The 23585-nt window shown below is 49.6% G+C and overlaps 1 protein-coding gene across 5 annotated transcripts in view; it reads left to right on the plus strand.

The window, feature by feature from the left end:
• Positions 1 to 23585, plus strand: part of ST14 (ST14 transmembrane serine protease matriptase) — a 39085-nt gene that overhangs the window by 3826 nt on the left and 11674 nt on the right. For 4 of the 5 annotated variants that reach the window (XM_042238154.1, XM_042238155.2, XM_042238151.1 and 1 more), the window contains exons 2-7: positions 18479 to 18638; positions 18801 to 18928; positions 19110 to 19180; positions 19733 to 19890; positions 20087 to 20122; positions 20388 to 20628. In XM_042238154.1, coding sequence (XP_042094088.1) covers positions 18482 to 18638; positions 18801 to 18928; positions 19110 to 19180; positions 19733 to 19890; positions 20087 to 20122; positions 20388 to 20628 — 791 coding nt within the window. In that variant the 5' untranslated portion in view covers positions 18479 to 18481. Of the gene's footprint in view, positions 1 to 18294; positions 18389 to 18478; positions 18639 to 18800; positions 18929 to 19109; positions 19181 to 19732; positions 19891 to 20086; positions 20123 to 20387; positions 20629 to 23585 lie in introns of those variants that run through there. The other variant, XM_027959399.2, reaches the window with a different exon arrangement.

A 23585-nucleotide genomic window follows, 5' to 3' on the forward strand; every position in this document is an offset into this window, starting at 1 on the left:
TTGGTGGGGTCAAAATCAGATGTCTTGGGGGCCAGGCTTTGCAGCTCTGGCTATTCTCAGGGTCTCCTCTCTTTGGTAGTTGGTCATCCACATGACAGATAGTTATTAGGTGCTCATCGACAGAGCAAGTGCCAGGCCCTGGGCAGTAGTCTTGAGGGAGAGCCCAGCCACACAATCTCTGCCTTCAGGGACCGCCCAGTATAGTGTAGCAATGTTATTATTATTCAGTTGCTCATTTGTGTCTGATTCTGCGATTCCACGGACTGCAGCACACCAGGCTCCTCTGTCGTTCACTATCTGCCAGAGTTTGCTCAAACTCATGTCTATTGAGTCAGTGATGCCATAGTGTAGCATAGAGATATTTGATTTTTCATGGTAAGAACTGGGTTCTGGAGAAGCTGGGGGGCCACTTAGGAGGGGTGTCTGACTCAGGCTTGAAGGACCAGGGTAGGTGAATTATAGCCAGAGCCACCTGTGACATGGTGACAGGAATATTTAATGTGGAGCCAAGACCTGGTGCCACTGCTTTCCCTCAAGGTGATCTCAGAGATGTTACCTAATCTTTCTATGCTTCAGTTTCTGTGTTATAAGAATGGTATGTATGTTACAGGCTTGTTGCAAAGATTAAAAGGGATGATTTACATGCAAGCCCTTTATAAGGTTCAGCCTGGTGTACAGGTGTGTGGCCTGTCTCCAGAACACAGGGGATGTCTCCCCAGTGATGGAGACCCTCTTTATTTCTCCTCCCTTTACTCAGCTTCTATGAACGAGGTCCTCCTGGGAAAGGGAAACAGTGCTGAGACTGGCTACTCAACCCTTTCTCCCTCCCACCACATGAAACAGAACTTTAAGTACTTCCTTCTCTCTCGGTTCTGTGCTGGCCCCTCCGGAAGGGGAAGGCCCTGTGCTGGGAGGTGTGTGCGGTCGGGGGTTGGGGGGCGTTACTGAGACCTGGGTGCTGTGATTGGACAGGAAGCCTATGTTCCTCAGCTCTTACCCAGCCTTCCCTCCACCTTGGTCCTGGGAACACCTGGAAATCCATGGCCTTCATTTAGGACACGGGAAAACTGAGGGTAAGAAAAGATGGCACTAGCTTGACAGCTGCCCAAGGAAGAAGACTGTGTCGCCTGCAAACCCCTGGGAGTCTCCATGAGCTGGCTCCTTGGTGGGGGATGCATCTCATCACAGCCCCCTTCCTCTGCCCACACCTGACGGCCAGCTGTGGTCTGTGGCTGCTGTGGTTCTGGAGTTCCCCTGGTGTCATCCCCTTCTCTGGTCTGTGGTTCTGCCCAGCCTATTGGCTCATGTCTCCTAAAAGAGAGAGTCTATTCTTAGAAAAGTAGTGACTGTGTGACAAACCCCCAAGGAGCCCAGGTCCCAAACATGTGGCTTCTGGCCACATGCATGCTGCTGGAGTGTTTAGAATGCTAATCATTGCTGAGTTTATTGAGCATGGACCATGTATTATACCTCTTAGCATCAGTACTGTTATTATCCTTTTATAAGTGAAGGAAGTGGAGCACAGAGAGGCTAAGTAACTTGCCTAAGGTCACAGAGCGAAACAGTGGTGAGATCAGGATTTGAACCCAAGCAGTCTGGCTTTGCTATATTCCACTTGGACTGCCTTAGTGAAATACAGGGCTAGTAGCCCAGTGGGCTCAGAAAGGGATGAAGCACTAAGGGTAAGAGCTGATTTGATTTGGTAAGAAAATGGATTTTTCTTCTTGGGACTTTCTGGGACTTAACATATTTATAATAACCATTTGGTAGTATAGGAAGGGTCACTGGGAACTTCTGAGAGGCTCGTGGAACTCTCACCCGGGCTGGCAGTGGTGAGAAGAGTGTTTGGGGTTTGCTCAATGTTTGTGGGTAGTATTTGCCCTTTTTTCTTTGCTAAGAACTTTCCTAGAAGCAGCTTCCTACTAAGAATTCCATCTTGGAAGCTCACGTTTTCAGAATTTGCTTGTTCCTCTAGGCTTAGCAACAGAATCTTTAGAATCCTTGTGATGGTTGACTAGCAGCTCAGAATCTTGGATCCTTTGTTCTCTTGGATTGGTGGTGATGGTGGTGAAATGTGAAGAAGAATAGGATGACAGCCATTACTACCCATCACTAAATATGAGCACTTTGATTTATTCTTTCTTATCCTCACAGAAACTATAGGAGAAAAATGCCTAGTTTATAGATGACCATGTGTATTCAGTTGCTCAGTCGTGTCTGATTCTTTGTGACTCTGTGGATGGTAGCCCACCTGGCTCCCCTGTCCATGGGAGTCTCCAAGGAAGAATACTGGAGTGGATTGCCATTTCCTCCTCCAGGGGATCTTCCCCACCAGGGATCAAATCTATGTCTCTTGCATCTCCTGCCTTGGGAGGTAAATTGTTTACCACTGCGCCACCTGGGAAGCCCCGACAGATGACAGTACTGAGATTCAAAAGGTTTGCATAATGGCCCAATCCCAAAGAAAGGCAATGCCAAAGAATGTTCAAACTACTGCACAATTGCAGTCATCTCACATGCTAGCAAAGTAATGCTCAAAATTCTCCAAGCCAAGCTTCAACAGTACATGAACTGTGAAATTCTGAATGTTCAAGCTGGATTTAGAAAAGGCAGAGGAACCAGAGATCAAATTGCCAACATCCGTTGAATCATTGAAAAAGCAAGAGAGTTCCAGAAAAACATCTACTTCTGCTTTATTGATTACACCAAAGCCTTTGATTGTGTAGATCACAGCACACTGAAAAATTCTTCAAGAGATGGGAATACCAGACCACCTTACCTGCCTCCTGAGAAATTTGTATGCATCTCACAAAGCAACAGTTAGAACAGGACATGGAACAGACTGGTTCCCAATTAGGAAAGGAGTAAGTCAAGGCTGTATATTGTCACCCTGCATATTTAACTTATATACAGAGTACATCATGTGAAATGCTGGGCTAGATGACGCACAGTTCGAATCAAGATTGCCAGGAGAAATATCAACAACCTCAGATATGCAGATGATACCACTCTAATGGCAGAAAGTGAAGAGGAACTAAAGAACCTCTTGAAGGTGAAAGAGGAGAGTGAAAAAGCTGACTTAAAACTCAACATTTAAAAACTGAAGATCATGGCATCCAGTCCCATCAGTTGATTGCAAACAGATGGGGAAACAATGGAAACAGTGAAAGACTTTATTTGGGGGGGCTCCAGAATCACTGCAGCCGTGGTGACTGCAGCCATGAATTTAAAAAACACTTTCTCCTTGGAAGAAAAGCTATGACCAACCTAGAAAGCATATTAAAAAGCAGAGATATTACTTTGCCGACAAAGGTCTGTCTAGTCAAAGCTATGGTTTTTCCAGTAGTCATGTATGGATGTGAGAGTTGGACTGTAAAGAAAGCTGAGCGCTGAAGAATTGATACCTTTGAACTGTGGTGTTGGAGAAGACTCTTGAGAGTCCCTTGGACAGCAAGAAGATCCAACCAGTCCATCCTAATATTCAGGAAATCAGTCAGTCCTGAATATTCATCGGAAGGACTGATGCTGAAGCTGAAACTCCAATACTTTGGCTACCTGATGCAGAGAACTGACTCATTTGAAAAGATCTTGATGCTGGACAAGATTGAAGGCAGGAGGAGAAGGGGACGACAGGATGAGATGGTTGGATGGCACCCCTGACTCAATGAACATGAGTTTGAGCAAGCTCCAGGAGTTGGTGATGGACAGGGAAGCCTGGTGTGCTGCAGTCCATGGGGTCGCCAAGAGTTGGACGCGTCTGAGTGACAGGACTGAACCGATGGAATGGCCAAAAGGCAGTTAGAGGCAGAGTGAGAGTTCAAACCTAGATCTGTGCGACTTCAAAGTCTGCGGCCTTAACCGCAAAGCTGTTGTACAGTTGTATTCCGAAGGGTGGGTGATTGATGCACATCCCCAGGAAAGCCCTGGAACATGTGGTTGGACAGAGAGTCCTGAGCACCAGGCACCAACATGGGTCCATTGCCAACCTCTGACACCACACCCGACTGGTTTCTCCTTTGATGAGGTTGGTAAACCTCACCTGGTAAACCAGGAGACCGATTGGAGAGGACGCTGAAAAAGGTAGCTTTTGTTTAGGATACGCATGGTTAAAAATTATTTTATTAGAATTAAAAAAATTTTTTTAAAATTTATTTATTTTTGGCTGTGCTGGGCCTTCGTTGCTGTGTGGGCTTTTCTCTAGTTGTGGCGAGAGGGGGGCTACTCTTCGTTGCGGTGCCCTGGTTTCTCCTTGCGGTGGCTTCTCTTGTTGTGGAGCACCAGCTCAAGGGCGCGTGGGCTTCCGGGGTTTCGACTCCCCAGCTCTGGAGCACAGGCTCAGCAGTTGTGGCACAAGGTCTTAACTGCTCTGCTGCAGTGGGATCTTCCCTGACCAGGGATCAACCCTGCGTTGGCAGGCTGACTCTATACCACTGAGCCACCCGGGAAGCCCATAGTGGGAATTTTAACATAGAAGAACTTCACCTGCCAGAGGAAACGGATCAGCTATAGTTTTGCGTGTTCTGTGCAGTCTGTGCCATGTTACAGGGGTTTTGCTTAGTGTGTGGTTGTACATGTGCAGTGTATGTTCTGGAAGGCGTCTCAGCCTCCTGTCTGCTGGGCACAGTGGAGGACTGCAGGCTGGAGGAACGGGTGTCTCGCTGCACAGCTGTGCCCAAGAGGGTGCCCTTGCGCACCCAAGTCGCTCAGGGCGGTGGCCTTGGGGCTATCCCTGCATCCTTCCTGTGTCGTTTCTTATATCGAAATAGCTCTGACGTGGTCTTGGAGAAATCGTCTCTGTCGGTGGCATCCTACCGGGAGGGAAAGGCTGACACCTGGGATGACTTAATCATGAGTCAGAAGGCCCTGGGCTGCCTCCGGAGAGGCCGTGCAGAATAGCACTCTTTCCGGCTTCGCTGAGAGTGAGCGCACCACCCTGACTGCAGATGCCAAGCCTTCAGCCTCCCACGGCTGGGACCGAAGGAGTCCAAGGAGCCCTCAGGACGCCACGGCAGACCCAGAGTTTTGAGTTGACGAAGCCAGGCCTGTAATGTGTCTCCCTAAAATGTCAAGTAAATCTCCCCGCTCCCCAGCGTTTTTACTTGGTCATACTTTAAACAATTATTTTCATATTTTATTTTATTTATTTTTGGCCACATCTCACGGCTTCTGGGATCTTAGTTCCCTGACCAGGGGTTGAACCCAGGCCCTCAGCAGTGAAAGCGTGCAATCCTAACTGCTGGACCGTCAGGGAATTCCCTAGAGAGGCTTTTAAACATCTTGGTATTGCCTGTGTATATTTTCTATTAAAAAGTTGCTTTCTTTTTTCTGATTGTTGAAGTTAGGAAAAGACTCTTATTTATCTTTGGCTGTGTGGGTTTTCTCTAGTTGTGGTGAGCAGGGGCTACTCTTCTTATGGTGTGCAGACTTCTCATTGCGGTGGCTTCCTTGTTGCAGAGCACGGGCTCTAGGGCGAGTGGGATTCAGTAGCACACGTAGGCTCAGTAGTTGTGACCCACGGGTTTAGTTGCTCCACTGCATGTGGGATCTTTCCGGACCAGGGATCGAACCCGTGGATGAAACCTCTGTCTCCTTCATTGGCAGGCAGTTTCCTAACCACTGGACCACCAGGGGTGCCTCAGGACTGTTTTTTAAAAGTTGAGCAATGTAGAAATATACACAGTGAAATTCCTCTGAAATTTTCTCCCCCAGGTTTCAGAATCCCTATAAGTAGTTTGATTTCTATTCCCCCAGTCTTTTATGCATGAACCAATACTTGTATGCATATTAATATTATGTGTACATATATTCTTTCCCAAATGGAATCATAATGTTCTTCCTGTTCTGCAGCTAAAGGCATGGTTGTAATGAACTAATTCATCACACATTTATTACAGATCTTTATGCATGCTAGGATTGTGGAACAAGACATGGCTCCCTCCCGCTCCCCACCTCCATCCTTAAGGAGCAGGTGGTTGACCTTGAGCACTGACCAACTGCCACTGGAGCTGTGCTTGGGACGCTGGGGAGACTGGAAGGGGCAGGGCTTTCCTGCGGAGCTTCTCAGAGGAGGCACCTAAGCGGGAGTTTGGAAGGGTGGGAAGGGCCCAACACTGACTTTGCTTTTCTTCAGTTAACATTGTATTTTAGAGAGTTTTTTCCTACTCTTTGAAAAGCTATTCTTGATTGCTGTGTCAAGCTTCATCAAGTGGATGTGTCATTCTGTGTTGTTATTTTATTTGTGGTATTTGTGTGTGCTAATTGCCTGTGTTATGGAACAGTGAATGGAAACAGAGCCAAAGGGCTAGGGGAAGAAATTGACAAACAGCCCCGACCCGCTTGAATTCTGCTGCTGAATTCTGGGTTCCAGGTCTTAACGGGAACGTTGCTCCTGTGAAGTGGCACCAGACGACCAGAGGTTCAGGAAACAGTTTGAACGGTTGGTTGACTTGAGCATTTGAGCTGGACAAAGAGCAGACCCAGAGGAGTGTTTTTGTAGCTGCTTGGAGCTGGAGGAGCTGGGAGGAACGGGGCTGGTTCTATTGCAACGCTAATATGCTGGGCTATTGTGATGCCGAGTGCCCTGGGGGAAGGGAGAGTTTTGTAACGCTGGCCGTAGCCCTAAAAGCTGTTTTCCCCAGAAAGGGTGGCCCCCAGGGGATGGGACCAGACCCAGTTCCACAGTTCTCTGCTCGCTCTGTCCTTGCACGGGTTGTAATCGTGGACTGGGGCCTCCAGGCCTCTCCCTGGGGATGGGGCTTTCTTGTTTGCATATTCAGTGCTTTCTCCCAAACTGCTAGATTTGCAGTTGAGCTAATGTTCCTGGCCCTGGAGGAGGAAATGGCAACCCACTCCGGCATTCGTGCCTGGAGAATCCTATGGACAGAGGAGCCTGGCAGGCTGCAGTCCAGGGTCGCAAAGAGTCGGACACGACTGAGCAACTAACACTTTCACACTTTCACTCTTCTAACATTCCTGGGGCCTTTCTGGTGGCTCAGATGGTAAAGAATTTGCCTGTAATGCAGGAGACTCGGGTTCGATCCCTGCATCAGGAAGATAACCTGGAGAAGGAAATGGCAGCCCACTCCAGTATTCTTGTCTGGAGAATCCCGTGGACAGAGGAGTCTGGCGGGTTACAGTCCATGGGGTCGAATCCATGCCTGCTGCACTGAAAGCAAGGAGTTTTAACCACTGGACTGCCAGGGAAGTCTTGGTTCAGAATCCTGACTGTTGATAGATACACAGACATATACATACACAGACATACACCAGTGATAAAACCTTATGGAACTTAATAATCAGTACAAGTAAAATGGGAAAGCTGAATCAGATCTGTGGGTTATAGCAGTGTCGTGGTGTTATAGTCTTATGAGATGTTACTATTGAGGGAGACGGGTGAAGCGTACAAGAGATCTTGGTATTATTTCTTACGACTGCATTTGAATTTACAGTGATCTCAACAAAAGTGTTAATGACTAAAAAAAGCACTATCCCATGAAACTGGCCCTTGGGCTCAGTGAGAATAAAGTCAAGAAGAAAGATGAAAAGAAATTGCATGGTGCTCCTTTCTCCTTTGTTAGCTTCTTAGTCTTGTTAGTTTCTAAGTTTCTTGTTCAGTTTCTTTCTGGTTCAGCTTCTGGGGGAATGTGCCTGGTTTTGCCCCTGCAGGCAGATACTTCTGCTCCCGGTCAGGTGACAGGAGGAAGGTGGGTGTGGCTGGGCCCGGAAGAGGGTTTCTGACCAAAAAGGACACAGTGGGGGCAAAGTTTGTGGGATCAAAGAGACTGGCTGTATTGAGGGGTGCTGCTCTGTTATAGAATCTTGGAGCCCATCTGAGATAGAATTCTCTGCTTGGAATTACAAAAGAGGGGGAGCGTGTAACTGAGGACTGGGAGAGGAAGAGACCAGGAAGGTCTAAAGTTAGATGCTGAAGGTATAGCACGTGGCGGGGTGGCTGACACCAGAGAGCTTGGCGAGCTGTCAGCTGATCCCTGGGTAGACTGAGCTTTCTCTCCTCTTCCAGGGGAGTGGAGGCAGGTCTGGAAAGTTCCCTGGGCCTTGGAACCTGTCTTGGGTAGGCTACTTAGTTCTGGCTGTGAAGAGCGAAGTCCTTCAGTCAGTCTGTCAATCAGGTTTTAACCCTGGGCAAAGTCAAGGGTAGAGGGTGTGGGGGAGAGAAGCAGTAGAAAGAGGAAACTGGGGCGCCTGACCTCCCAGGACTGCCTGTCTGCCCGCTGTGCCCTGGGGATATCATGGATGCCAAGGGTCTAAGGGAGGAGAGGTCCCAGGGACAAAGACTGTGGACTGAGGTGGTCCACAGACACTTCCTGGAGGGGCTGGGCCCTGGCTTTGTCCTCGGGGACACACTGGGCTTCGGAGGTGGTGATGGGCGCCGAGCCTTTCAGGGTGGCGGGATGGGCACCAACCTACTTCCTCACAGGTCTGGGGGCCACCTGGCTGAGGACAAGGTTAGCATGCCCAGACCAGTGTTGGAGGGGTAGAAATCCACCCAGCCTGACCCCTCGTAAAAGAAAGAGGCTTGTATCTGCCGAAGCTGGTTGCAGGTGTGTGTGGTCCTGGTGCCACAGTGGTGTGGCCAGGCGGGACCCTGGGCAGTGCCAAGAATGGGGAGGGGATACAGGTGTGAAACCTGCAGGAGCCGGACGCTGACTGGCAGAGAATCACCAGGTCCTGTGCCCACAGTTGACTGAGTCAGACCCTGGGAACTTTCCGTCCAGCTCTGACCAGGTGTACAGAGTTTGGGTTTATTTCCTCCAGTGGGAGCCGTTGGCTCTGATTCAGCTTTCTATTCTCCTGGATGCCTTGGGGTCACAGATCTGCAGGTAATTCTGGATTCTCTGTAGGGCCCCGGCACCTCACCCATTTCCTGGCAGGTCAGCAGCTGAGAGAAGAGACCAGGTTGAAAGGGAATGGTCAGAGGGTCGAGCAACAAGAAGGCAGAGAGCTCAGGGAGGCTATCAGCCGCTGACGAGCCTCGGCTGGCAGTGTGTGTCTGCTGGCAGCCTCCGGGACTTCTGGGTGCTGCTCATAAGCTGTCGTGGGGGGGCCCTGAGCTTGGACGCCAAGTCCAGCCCCTCTTGCAGGTACCTTGCATCCCAGGCGGTTGCTTAAAATAGGCCAACTGAAACTGACATGACCCAGCTGGCAGGCTCCTCTCACTGAGAGGGGAGGTGGGTGGGCCGGGTCAGCAGCCTCCAGGAAAGGGTAGGCGGCCTGGCTGGTACTCTTCAGATCCATTTCCCGAGAATGACCTGGGATGTGGGTTAAGCTTGCAGACCCTGGGGTGGTGCCCCTGCCCCGCAGCATCTGAACCTCCTAGGAAAGGGGCCAGGGGGTTCTGGACACTGGGCAAGCCCTATGCTCCTTTCGCTGGTGTATTTTAATCATTATTTTTCGCACCAGGCAAGTCTGGGAAATGCTGGGGTGGTGCGATTGAGGAGAGCCTCTTGTTTCTTGAGAATCTGGCTTCTTTGGGGAATCAGTCGCCCCAGGGCTGGTGAGTGATTGGATTCTGAAGTGGGTGCCTTTTCCCTTCTCCTTTGTTGCTTCAGTCATCCTGTGATGAGCAGATCAAGTGTCCTCTCTGTGCCGGTCATTGTGCAGGGCTGGGACTGCAGTGACCGCAGAGTGAGTGAAGTCCCTGCCCTTGAGAGCCTGCATGTCGGCTGCTTCCTGCCTACAGCCGCTTGAGTGTTTTTTGATGGGTGCTGGTTTTTTAAGATTTATGTATTTACTTTTTGGCTGTGCTGGGTCTTCGTTGCTGCGCCTGGGTTTTTTCTACTTGCAGAGAGCGGGGACTGCTCTAGCTGAGGTGCACGGGCTTCTCATTGCAGTGGCTTCTCTGTTACGGAGCACAGGCTCTAGGGCATGTGGGCTTCAGTAGTTGTGGGCTCGTGGACTCTAGAGCTTGGGCTCAATAGTTGTGGCATTCAGGCTTAGCTACCCGATATGGGGTCTTCTCAGACCAGGGATCAAACCATTGCAACGTGGATTCTTATCCACTGGCCCACCAGGTAAGCCTATGCTGCTGATTAAACTGGAGAGAGCCCGTCTAAGTAGGGCCCCTCCTGCCTAGAGACAGGGTCCCTTTATAACTAGCAACTTGAAGAAGGGGCCTTTCTCCAGGTTCACCCCTGGTATCTCAGTGCTATACATTGTATTACACTCAGTATCTCCCAGGGTGACAAAGACAGTGTTAGGTTTTGGAATTAACTCTTTGCTCTGTCATCTCTGGTGGCCTTGAGCCACGCTGAGTTTCTAGGGACTCTCGCCAGGATCTAACTTGACCTGGCATTGGGAAGTGGCCAAGGGAGTTATGCTGGCTTTGTCTTTTCTCTTGAAAATAAAGGCATCTTCGAAGTCGCACGAGATGGACCCTCACCTTGGGAAATGATTGCAGGCATGCACACCATGCTTTCTTGTTTGAACCATCTCACGGATATTTTCTGGTTCTCATCATGGAATTGACATCCATCCTGGGCTTCCCTGGTGGTCCAGTTGTTAAGAATCCACGTGCCAATGCTGGGGACACAGGTTCGATCCCCGGTCTGGGAAGATCCTACGTGTTGCAGAGCAGCTAACCTGTGTGCTGCAACTACTGAGCCCATGCTCTAGAGCCGTGTCCCGCCACTAGAGAGTAGCCACCACCCTCCTCAGCTTGAGAAAGCCTGTGTGCAGTTAAAACCCAGATCAGTCAAAAATAAAGAAACAAATAACTCTTACAAAAGAATTGAAATCTGTCCCACCTGGTGGGTATACTGAGTCACGGAGACTGTGACCAGCAGTCACGGTGGAGCTGGGAGTGGTGCATGAAGCCAGCCACCCTGTCTAGCCTCAGGTCAGTGTCTGCAGCCAGCGACATCACTTCTGCCCCTTGATCCTGATCCTCAGCTGCAGAAGCACGTCATCAGGCCTCACGTGAGGGCGTTTCATGGCCCCTCCCAGGACTCTCCGTGACCTCTTTAGCCTCAGCTTCATCCCCTGCCTTCCCAACAGATCACACCCAACCTTGGCCAAACGAGGAACAGTCTTAAAAAGGAGAGCCTGGTGTGACTATTTATTTCTTCCCTGTCTGCTTTGACTGGAATCTTGCGTGGATTTTTGGGTCGTTCCTGTCCTTTCTGCTGTTTGTAAACACAAGCACTCACCAGTAGCTGTTCTCCCGCAAGGACCGAAATGGGCTGCCAGCTGCAGCTGCTGGCTCTGGATCTGCTGGTCCCTGGAGCCGGTGGGAGAGCCAGCCTGGGCGGCGAGCAGTGGTGCCAGCCCATCCGGGGGCACTCGGGGAACTGGGCGAAGGGTGCTGCCCAGAGGAGGCTTCTGAGGCTGACTTGGACACAGTTTTGCTTGCTAAGCATGTAGCTTTTAGCTCTGGTGAGTTTGGTACTTAACAGGAGTAGGGTGGCTACAAGGGTCTGTTGTTTACTCACTCAGTCGTGTCCAACTCTTTGCAACCCCATGGACTGTAGCCCTCCAGGCTCCTCTGTCCATGGGATTCTCCAGCCAAGAATACTGGAGTGGGCTGCTATTCCCTTCTCCAGGGGATCATCCCTGATCCAGGAATCGAACCCATGTCTCCTGCATTGGCAGGAGGATTCTTTACCACCGAGCCACTGCGGAAGCCCACAAGGATCTTTCCTATAGCATCAAATAAGATATGCCTTTTCCTTTTTACCTTCTATAAATTTGTTTTTTGGACAGCCCCTGACTTTGGGGAGGATAGGCATCATTTGCACTGGCGTGCTTTAAACCGACAGAAAATATGATATTGTCTACGGTTTACATGTCTCTACTCCTGGGTCTTGGGGTGGTACCCCCCATCCCTCCAGGAAGTCGGGTGGACTGCGTGGTGATCGGATTTGCCCTGGTGTCCCGCTCCCTGGGTCATCCCTCCAGGAGCTTTGTGTGCACCTGTGAGTCCCTCCTTGTGCACCTGTGATGTCCGTCTGTTCTCCAGGAAGTCATTCCTCACACTCTTGTCTGAGCTGGCCTTGAGCCTCCAGGATCTGACTCAAGCCGGCTGGTGAGAAGAGGCCACGAGAGTTGTGTGGCCTCTGTTTGTGGTAGGCCAGCACCTGCTTCACAGCACAGCACGGGTTTTATGTGTGCACCTGCAAACGTGTTTACTTTATGAAAGAGAAAGGAGAGGCCCAGGTGGGCATGCAGATCCTCCCACTTCCATCAGCTCTCTGGCCTGTAGAGGTGGTCGCATGTAGGGAGAAGGCTGTGTTTGCCGTTGACCCTGAGCCAGTGGGAACTGCCTGCCTCCTATTTCCCTGGGGGCCTCCTGGTCCCATGCATCCGTAAAACCCCAGCCACAAGGGTTGGTGTGGCTCGTCCCTCTTTGTTGTTTTACTGGCTTCACTCCCTTTGTGAAGGGGAGACATCACTTTGCCAACAAAGGTCCATAGAGTCAAAGCTATGGTTTTTCCAGTAACCAAAGTACGGATGTAAGAGTTGGACCATAAAGAAGGCTAAGTGCTGAAGATGCTTTCTAATTGTGTTGGAGAAGATTCTTGAGAGTCCCTTGGGCAACAAGGAGATCCAACTAGTCAATCCTAAAGGAAATCAGTCCTGAATATTCATTGGAAAGACTGAAGCTGAAGCTCCAATACTTTGGCCACCTGATGGGAAGAGCTGACTCATTAGAAAAGACCCTGATGCTGGGAAAGATTGAAGGCAAAAGGAGAAAAGGGTGACGTAGGTTGAGATGGTTTGATGACATCAGCAACTCGATGGAGATGAGTTTGAGTCAACTCCGGGCGATGGTAAAGGACTGGGAAGCCTGGAGTGCTGCAGTCCATGGGGTCACAAAGAGTCGGACACGACTTGGTGATGAACAACAGCAGCAACACCTCCCTTGTGACTTTGGACAGGTCACTCCCTGTCTCTCAGACTCAGTCTCCTTATCAGTAAAATGACTGGGTTAGGCAAGATGATCTCTCATATACCTGAAAATGGAGCCAAGAGTAGGGTAATAAAATAAGTCGTCTAGTTACTGATTAAACAGTATTTCTGGGCTGATCGGAGCCCAGGATTCACACTGCAGGGATGAACAGACCCTGGAGCCAGCCCCACCACCGACACTGTGCTCCGCAGCCAGCCTGGGGTCGCCCCTGGGGTCCACTGTCCATGCTGTCAGCCACCTTTCCTTCCCAAGGAGTTTGCTTTCCCGTTTCCCAGAATACTTGCTCCCTGAGTTCTGGATGCTGACTGAGGGAGGCGGAAGATGAAGGTCAAATCTGAAGCGCCACCTCGTGGCTGTGTGATCCCACAAACTCATCATTTCTCCCTGCCCTTCTGTAGAATGGTAGTGAGGATACCTGTCATGAATGCTTTCAGGGTTGTTGTGGGGCTTGAGTAAGAAAACAGTTGTGAAGTTACCCTTTACGCTGAAAATAAACTGAATAAACTATTATTCTGTTACATTTCTTCCAGCACATATAAACGTAGACACACAGTTTGCTCAGAGTCTAGCTAAAGCCTTACTGTTTTTTCATTTTCCAGTATGTTTAGACAAACAAAGACCATTGGACATTTACAGCAATCCTGCAACCTAGATGGGCAAAGACATGATTCTGAAGATCATATAAAAACAATCAAGTTGGTATCCTAAGAAAGAACAAGAAGGTGGTGAATTCATAGAATCGAAAAGGCTATGGTTTAAAAAAAGAACCATCTAAGAATCAAAGTCACTCTTGGAAATGAAATGCATGACTTAAAAAAAAAATGTGTTGTCTTTGCAGTAAATCTCAAGATAAGGTGATGTAAGTCCTTCAGTTTTGTTCCTTTTCAGAGCTTGGTGCGTACGAATTTCAGAAGCAGCTCATCAATTTCTGTGAACAGCCTGCTGAGAATTTGATCAAGATAGTGCTGACGCTATAGGCATCTGAGGAAAATAAGACATCTTAACTATCTTGAGTCTTCCAACCCATGACCATGAAATTTTGCTTGATTCATTTGTGTCAATTTTTAGATTCCACATATAAGTGATATCGTATGGTATTTGTCTCTGTCTGACTTTCTTCCCTCGGTATAATAATCCCTAGGTTCATCCATGTTGCTGCAAATGACAATATTTCATTCTTTTGTATGGCTGAGAAATATTCCATTGTATAAATATACCATATCTTCTTTATCCATTCATCTCTGGTCAACATTTAGGTTGTTTCAATTGAAAAGCAGAGACATTACTTTGCCAACAAAGGTCCATCTAATCAAAGCTATGGTTTTTCCAGTGGTCATGTATGGATGCGAGAGTTGGACTGTGAAGAAGGCTGAGTGCCGAAGAATTGATGCTTTTGAGCTGTGGTGTTGGAGAAGACTCTTGAGAGTCCCTTGGACTGCAAGGAGATCCAACCAGTCCATTCTAAAGGAGATCAGCCCTGGGTGTTCTTTGGAAGGAATGATGCTAAAGCTGAAGCTCCAGTACTTTGGCCACCTCATGCAAAGAGTTGACTCATTGGAAAAGACTCTGATGCTGGGAGGGATTGGGGGCAGGAGAAGGGGATGACAGAGGATGAGATGGCTGGATGGCATCACCGACTCGATGGATATGAGTTTGAGTGAACTCCGGGAGTTGGTGATGGACAGGGAGGCCTGGCATGCAAAGAGTCGGACACGACTGAGCGACTGAACTGAACTGAACTGAATATCTTGGCTATTGTGAATAGTGCTGCCCGGAACATAGGGGAACATGTATCTTCTTGAGTTACAATTTTGTTCTGGTATAGGCCCAGGCCTGGGATTGCTAGATCATATAACTCTGTTTTCAGTGTTTTGAAGAACGTCCATACTGTTTTCAGTAGTGACTGAACCAGTTTACATTTCCACCAATAGTACGAGGATTCCCCTTTCTCCACACCTTGTTCAGCGTTTATTATTTGTAGAATTTTTGATGATGGCTATTCTGACCAGTGAATACCTGTGGTACCTCATTGTAGTTTTGATTTGCATTTCTCTAATAATTATCTAGGTTGAGCATCATCTCATGTGCCTGTTGGCCATCTGTATGTCTTCTTTGAAATGGCTGGTTAGGTCCTCTACCTATTTGTCGACTGAGATATTTGTTTTTTGTTACTGGGTTGTATGAGCTGCTCGTATATTTTGGAAATGAAGCCCTTGTCGGTCACATCATGCAGTAGAGGATGTGCTTTTAAACCTCGGTGTTCTGAAACCTCGTCATGATGTATTTTGTTATGTGTGCTTTTTCATTTATCTTTCTCATTATTCAGCGAGCCCTTTGAAGACATATGACTCTTTAATGCTTGGAAATATTCTCCTAGTATTTCTCTGATAACGTCCTCTGCCAGACTCAGGAATGGGGCTCAGGTATTTATACAAGATAGAGGTGAGACAGGGAAGGGCATTATTAGAAATCTCCAGAGCCCCACCTCCACTCCAAACAAAAATGCTCCTACCCACACATCTCGTAGAAGGGATGGGAAATTGATTTCTCCAGACTCGAGGACACCGGGAGCTAGAGGGCTGCAGTGAAGGCGAAAACAGTCATAGGTCTCTTCTCTCCCGTGTTCTGAATGCTAGTGGCTAGGTTTAAATTGGAGAAGGCGATGGCACCCCACTTGAGTACTCTTGCCTGGAAAATATCATGGGTGGAAGAACCTGGTAGGCTGCAGTCCATGGGGTCGTTCCCTTTTCACTTTCATGCATTGGAGAAGGAAATGGCACCCCACTCCAGTGTTCTTGCCTGGAGAATCCCAGGGACGGGGGAGCCTGGTGGGCTGCCATCTCTGGGGTCGCACAGAGTTGGACACAACTAAAGCAACTTAGCAGCAGCAGCAGCAGGTTTAAATTATCCCATCCTGGAGACTAGAAAATCATTCTCTGCAGTAACTAAGCCATCCCATAGAAAAGATCTACACAGCCTAGCAGTTGGGACTGTCCAGTAAAGTATCTGTCTAGTCACTGAATTGTGGCCCAAAGTGAAGCCACCTGTGGCCAGCCATGTCCACAGAACTTTCAAACAACCTTTAGGACTTCATTCCTGATTTTGAGTGAACAGCCTCGTATTCTCAGGCATTTAAGGAAAGCCTTCAACACAAAAGAGAAAATCAACAGCAGTTTCTCTATTGAAAAAAGTTACTCAATAGAAATATCAGGATGAGAACATTTTTGCATCAAAAAATCAGAGAACAAGACAGAACTTTTGGAGATGAAAGTTTTGATAGCAGAAATGAAAAAATAGAAAGATTAAAAATCAAGATGGATAATAGTAGCAGAGAAAGGATAAATAAAGGATCCATATAGTAGGACTTCTAGAAAGAGAAAAGAGAAGATAAAGGAGAGGGCATAACTTAAAATAATACAGGAAACTTTCCCAGACTGAAAGATATAACTTTCCAAGCTCAAAGGGCAGACTGAGAGCTCAGTGTTGTGAAGTTGAAAGATCCAGTTCCAAACAGTTCCTCAAGATTTTCAGAGAAAGACAACGAATTATGGATAAAAAATGATGGATTTGTACTCTTATCTTATTTCTGCAAAGCAAAATTAAAAGCTGTAGAACATTGGGGACTTCAGAATTCTAAGTTTGAAAATTATTTGCATTATACCCAGCCCAGATATCAACAAACAGGAGTACAGAGTTAAGGTCCTTCTGAAACATGCAAAGTTGCAAGAAATGTCTCTGTCTAGAAACTACTGAAGTATGTGTCCACCAAAATGAAGTAAGCCAACAGAGATGAAGACATGGAATCCAGGAAATGGGGGTCTTAATGCAAGAGGGAATTGGAAGTTCCCTGGTAGTCCAGTGGTTAGGACTCAATGCTTTCACTGCCATGACCCCGGGTTCGATTCCTGGTCGGGGAACTATAATCCTGAAAGGCACAGATATTATCCTCCCAAGAGGAAGTTGAATTCAGGAACTTCCCAGGGTCATGGTGGTGGGGGGAAGTTCCAGACAGCAGCTACGGGAAAGGACAGAGTGCCTCCAGGAAGAAAATGAAATGAAAGGTTCTTTGACAGACTTTATATGTGGAAGGTGAGAAGAACATTACAGAGCACTTAGATTGTATGGAAAGACTTAGATATATGTGGGGGGGCGGGGGAAACCCGAGTAAATGAATATTCACAGCCGGAAAAACAAATCAATTGTAGCGAGAAGGAAATTATAGTGAACAATATTCTCGAGACTAATAATGAAAACATAGAGTATGGGTATAATTTTTTTTTTAACTTCAGCCCTGTATCTTTTGGGAAGATGGGTGAAAGACAGAAGGAAGGACTTTGAAATACACATTTCCGTAATATAAGTCAGCTGATTATATTTTATAGATGAATCGAGTTGGTGGTATTGGCGTATTATTCAGGGATATGGAGACAAATTCCAGAACAAGCAGGTTGAAAACATCTTAAGTGGTTGACTCTGGGGTGTGCTTCTTTTTTGTTTTTAAAATTTTATTTCATTTTGAGATGTAATTTTGAGGTGTACAACGTGTTGGTTTGATCCGTTTATATATTGTAGTACGATGACCGTGGTGGGGTTAGCTAGAGGGTGTATGTCTGGGTTTGATATTAGATGAAGTCACAAATATAACCCATTAGGAAACTGAAATTCGAGATACAGACACCCAAATGGGGCAGGCGTGGGGACAAGCTCTCACAGCAGTGAGTAAGCTATGTGAGAGTGTCTGAATGTGGCAAAGCAGGAAATGTCAGCTCAAGCACAGGTCTGAGGTTCACACCAAGACAGCCACGTCTGAAGACTGAACGGGCACCTCTGTGGAATTTGGGGTGGGGCTTTTGCTTGTTTAGGGCTGCAGATAAGAGTGTGTCCTGTAGGCGGATGAGTTTGCCTACCTGCCATTGCACGCTGCAGACACCCCACCTCCCTGTCCATACTTGTGCCCCCTATTCCTGGAGCCCCCCGACCCCCGCCGTCCTGTTTGTTGGAAGTTTCGTTCGTTTTTCATGCTCTTGGGTCTGAGCATGGACACGCACGGATTCCAGTAGAGACCTGGCCTTCTCAGCTCGCCATGGTGTCCTGGGCTGGGAGACTTCAGGCTCAAGGCAGAGACTTGCCCTGCCGTGGCACTGCAGAGCTGCCCACGTTACTGCCCTTTTACTTCTGGCTGCTTACACACTGGCAGAGCAAGGATTGGGGTCAGGGTGTACAGTGCAGCTTGCCCGGAGGTGCTGAGGAGGTGATCCCTGGGCTGGGCCAGCTCTCCCCACACCTGGCCCTCCTCCTACGTCCGAGGTGACTCACGGAGGTGACAGTCTCAGCTGACTGAGCTCAGACGGGCTGCTTGTTTCATTTTTATTTACACTCACAGTTCTCAGGCAGTGCATGCCTGCAGATACCCGGAGGGGAGGCCACTGCTCGGTCCTCCCGGCTTTTCTCGTGCAGCTGAACGTGAGAGCTTGGACATGTCCTTCCCCAGCGGGGCTGGCAGGCTGCAGAGCCGGGGGTTCTGATGGGCAGTGCGCTGGCTTCTCTATGCAGAATATGAATGGCTGTGAGGAAGGCGTGGAGTTCTTGCCGGCCAACAACAGCAGGAAGGTGGAGAAGGGCGGCCCGCGGCGGTGGGTGGTGCTGGTGGCCGTGCTGGCTGCCTTCCTGGCGCTGTCCCTCCTGGCGGGGCTTCTGGCATGGCGCTTCCAGGGTGAGTGACCCTCCTCGGGGTGGAGGGAGGATACGGTTCGGGGGAGGGAGAGGAGACGGCAGGGTCCGCTCCCTGGGGTGGCTGAGGGCAGCTGGGCCCGGGCGGGCACTGGAGGGCGTACGTCCCTCCCTCTGACCACCGTCCTCCCTGGGTCTCTCGCAGACCGGAATGTGCGAGTCCAGAAGATCTTCAACGGCTACCTGAGTGTCCGGAACGAGAACTTCCTGGATGCCTACGAGAACTCCAACTCCACTGAGTTTGCAAACCTGGCCAAGAAGGTGAAGGAGGCGGTGAGTCCCGGCCCCCCGGCACTGCTGTCAGCTCTGGCACCCCCAGACGTGTGACGGGGGGCTCTCCAGCACCTGGCTTGTTTAGGGGGCCCAGGTCCCAGGAGGGAGGGAGTGGCCTGGGCTGGGGGCCGGGGTCCTTGGCGCTCTCTGGCCCGCCGTCAGCCTCCTCTCCTTCCCTCAGCTGAAGTTCTTATACAGCGGGATCCCAGTCCTGGGCCCCTACTACAAGACATCAACTGTGACCGCCTTCAGGTGGGTGCTGGGAGGGCTGGCGGGAGGTGGGCCGCTGGGGGGCGGGCAGGGTGTGGGGCCCGCCGGGGTGATGAGGCCACGAGGTCCTGCTTGAAGAGCCAGGATGCCCGCCAGTCCTTCTTCTGACTTTATCCGGAAAGTACCTTAGAGTTTGCTGATCTCATTGAATCTTTTACGGAGGCAGCGTGGCAGGCGGCGCCGTCGGCCCCTTTCACGTTCAGGAAACAGACTCGAACGGTCACTCAGTGTGCCCAGGCTAGAGGGAGAGCCCACACTCCACTCCAGGCTTTCTCTCCCACCTGAGCCTGAGCCGAAACCCCAGCGAGTCCGGTTGGGTGTGAGCCTATGAGAGTCAAGGGCCAGGCCTCTGGCTCAGGGGTCAGCAGGTGGGTGGGCACACAGGAGCCTAGGGCGGCGTGGGGGGACCGGCCTGGAGAAGGTCTCTTGGTGAGCATCTCCTCCAGCCAGGAGGCTCTTAATCCTGCCCCGTCTTCACCGGGCACCTGGGAAGGTGTGGACCCGGGCGTCTCAGGCTCAGCCCTCTCTCCCCAGCGAGGGCAGCGTCATTGCCTACTACTGGTCAGAGTTCGACATCCCCAAGCACCTGGTGAAGCAAGCTGAGCAGGCCATGGCGGAGAAGCGCATGGTCACAGTGCCGCCCCGAGCCCGTTCCATGAGCTCCTTCGTGATGACCTCGGTGGTGGCCTTCCGTGAGTGCAGGGGCCACCGGGGTGGGCGTTTGTCCGGCCGGGAGCAGGGCCTGCTCCTGGGCTGGTGTGGGGGCCTCAGCTCTCCTGGACTAAGTGCCTGGGAGAGGAGACTGTGAGCTGGCCGGGCACCTCCCTCTAGGGGAATGAGGAAATGGACTGCATGAGTAAGTGCTCTCTTATCCCTCTTGTTCTTCAGCCAGTGACCCCAGAATAGTACAGAACACCCGGGACAGTAAGTATCTGCCCTCCTCCCGAAGGAGAAGGGAAGCGATGTGGCCACATGCCCGCTCAGTCAAGGGGGTCTGCCAAAGTCACACATGGTGATGGCCAGATCCTTCTGCCTCTCCCAGGCCAGGACAAACCCCCTTCCTGGCCTCTCCTGGGTCCAGAGCAGCCTGGGGCACCTTAGAGGGGCCAGGGCTGGCTGCACCCTCATGGGCGGGGGTCCTGGTGGCTCTCCTGCCCAGTTCTGCCCCGTATCCTCTTGCCCCACACAGACAGCTGCAGCTTTGCCCTGCACGCCCAGGGCAGCGAGCCCACCCGCTTCAGCACACCCGGCTTCCCCGACAGCCCCTACCCATCTCACGCCCGCTGCCAGTGGACGCTGCGGGGGGACGCTGACTCCGTGCTGAGCCTCACCTTCCGCAGCTTCGATGTTGCCACCTGTGATGAACGTGGCAGTGACCTGGTCACGGTGTATGACACCCTGAGCCCCGTGGAACCCCGAGCCGTGGTGCAGTGAGTGTCCTGGGAGAGTGGAGGTGGGCAGTGGGCTGCCTGTGGTGGGCTGAGCCTCTGGAATGACTGCTGTGGAGGTTGGAATTTCAGGCCACGGCTGACTTGCAGGCATCACAGAGCAGGGGTGGCGTGGTCCTCAGTGTGAGCTGCAGGGAGCATCTAGAGGTGACCATCAGCCTTGGCAAGGGTGCCAGAGGCCCACAGGTCCCTAAAGGAGCCGGGTGCTCCTTTATCTGTCCTTTACCTGCCACCGTGAAGGTGCTGCCTATTACTGTATTTTTATCTTTCTCTCTTTTTTATTTTTATTTTTGGCCACACCATGAGGCTTGCAGGATTTTAGTTCCCCAACCGGGGATCGAATCCAGGCCATGGCAGTGAAAATGCTAAGTCCTAACTGCTGGACCACCAGGGAAGTCCTGCCCCTGCCACCACCCTACCTGCCACCCTTGCTATTGTGAATGAAGGTTTTATTGTTGCTCAGCAATGCCGAGGCCTACAGATGGGAGATGACTGCTGTTGAAAAGACAGTTTGTTACAAGCTGACAGTTAGTTGCTGAGAGGAGGAGCTACACAGGGCCACAGGGGGAGGCATCAGGATTGTTCAGGAGGCAGAGGGGCCTGGAGGATAATGTGGGCAAGAGCCTTTGTGTGGATTCTGCAGGAATGGCAAGGCAGAGATACACCTTAGGATGGGTTGGTTTGAATAACTCCAGCGGGCTCCGTAGCCTGGGACCGTCTCCGCTAGACTGGTACCTGGGCAGTTAGGGGAGGTAGAGCGTGGTCTCCAGCAAAAGAGCCTCACAGAGAAGGTGTTGGGGTGTGGGCTCCGGTTAGTCTGCATGTAAAAGTCTTGCCTAAGTGTTAACTGTCTCGAGGGATTGACTAGCCCTGAGGGGTAGCGGGAGGAAGGCTACCTCTCCAGGGTTAGCAAGCCCCCAGGGGTCAGAGCATCAGAATTATAGGAAATAAAAAGGCATAATAGATACACATCACTGTATATAAAATATATAAGCACAGGGAACTATATTAAATATCTTATAATTACCTATAATGGAAAAGAATCCAAAAGAAAAAATATATATATATAACTGCGTCACCTTCCTGTACACCAGAAACACTGTAAATCAACTACGCTTCAATTAAGAAAAGGCGTGGAGGCTTCCCTGGTGGCTCAGTGGTAAAGAATCCATCTGCGAATGCAGGAGACTAGGGTTCGATCCTTGGTCTGGGAAGATACCATGTGCAGCAGAGCAGCTAAACCTGTGCACCACAACTGTTGAGCTATGCTCTGGAGCCCAGGAGTCGCAACTACTGAGGCCACATGCTGCAACTGCAGAGACCCATGCGCCCTCGAGCCCATGCTCTGCTGCAAGAGAAGCCACAGCAGGGAGAAGCCTGTGTGCCACAGCTAAGGAGTAGGTCCCGCTCTCCAAAGCTAGAGAAAGCCCAAGCCAAAGCAGCGAAGACCTAGCGCAGCCCAAAATAAAATGAAATGAATTATTTTAAAAAGTTAAAAAAAAGGCATAATACACCTGCTGGGGGGTGCTGAGGTGAATGAGAGCCTGCAGGTAGGGATGAACTGCCTCCACTCAGCTCCCCCTGCCACCTTGGACTCAGTGGACTGGAGCCTTCTATTGTTGTCTGTAGAAATGAGCTGGACAGATGTTTTGTGATTAAAAAGGGGCTAAACTTCAGGCTGAAACCCAGAGAGAGCCATCTGCTGCCACAGCTTTGCAGCCAGGACTTCTATCTAAACACCCCTTTCATGCTGGGTTTCTTTCTCTTTCTCTAACTGATCGTCTGTACAGCCAGTACATGCCTGGTCCTGAGAGGCAGAGGGTAGAACAGATGTGCACAGAGAGGGCAGACACCACTCATAATCTTACCATCTGGAAATGGTCACTGTTAAATGTGTTGTACCTTCCTGCAGGTTTTGTTTGCTCTGGGTGTATCTGTGTATTTATTTAAAAGTAGGCGTATGTGCCACACTTGGCTGCACTGTCTGCTCTGTAAAGGTGAAGCCTGTTATGATGGCCCTCCCAGATGAGTGGCATGTCTGTGTCACTGTTAACGGTGCTGGTGTCGGTCAGCTCATAGGCCGTATTTATTAGCATTGAGGGCTCCGGTGCCAAGTGACGAGTCTGAAATTCAGTCCTGCTGCTTTTTTTCTGGTGAGCAGAGATGTTTTTTCCTTCATTGACTTATTACTCATTGAAAAATTTAAAAAAACATTTTTTATTTTATATTGGAGTGTAGTTGATTTACAGTGTCGTATTGGTTTCAGGTGTACAGAAAAGTATTCAGTTGTGCATGTCTATATTCTTTTTTCAGACTATGTTCCTATATAGGTTATTACAGAGTATCCCGTAGAGTGCTATGCAGTAGGTCCTCGTTGATTACTTTATATATAGTGGTGTGTATCTGTGAATCCCAACCTCTTAATTATCCCTCCCTCCCTTCCCCCTTTGGTAACCAGAAGTTTGTTTTCTATATCTGGGAGTCTCTTTCTGTTTTATAGAAAAGTTCATTTGTGTAATTGTTTTAGGTTCAACACATGAGTGATATCATAGGGTATTTTGTTTCTCCGTCTGATTTTCTTCACTTCGTGTGATGGTCTCTAGGTCCGTGTTGCTGGAAATGGCATTATTTCGTTCTTTTTTGTGACTGGGTACATGCTCCACTGTATGTACATACTGCGTCTTCCTTATCCATTCACCTGTCAATGGATATTCGGGTTGCTTCCACACTGGGGCTCCTGTAAACAGTGCTGCTGCGAACTTTCAGTTGCACGTATCTTTTCAAATTATGGTTTTCATCTTTTCTGGATATTTGCCCAGGAGTGAGATTGCTGGGTCATGTGGTAGCTCTATTTTTGTTTATTTAAGGCCTCCATACTGTTTTCCATAGTAGCTGCACCAATTTACATTCCCACCAGTAGTGTGGGAAGGATTCTTTTC

This window comes from Ovis aries, chromosome 21 (assembly GCF_016772045.2).
Source record: "Ovis aries strain OAR_USU_Benz2616 breed Rambouillet chromosome 21, ARS-UI_Ramb_v3.0, whole genome shotgun sequence".
Lineage (NCBI taxonomy): Eukaryota > Metazoa > Chordata > Mammalia > Artiodactyla > Bovidae > Ovis > Ovis aries.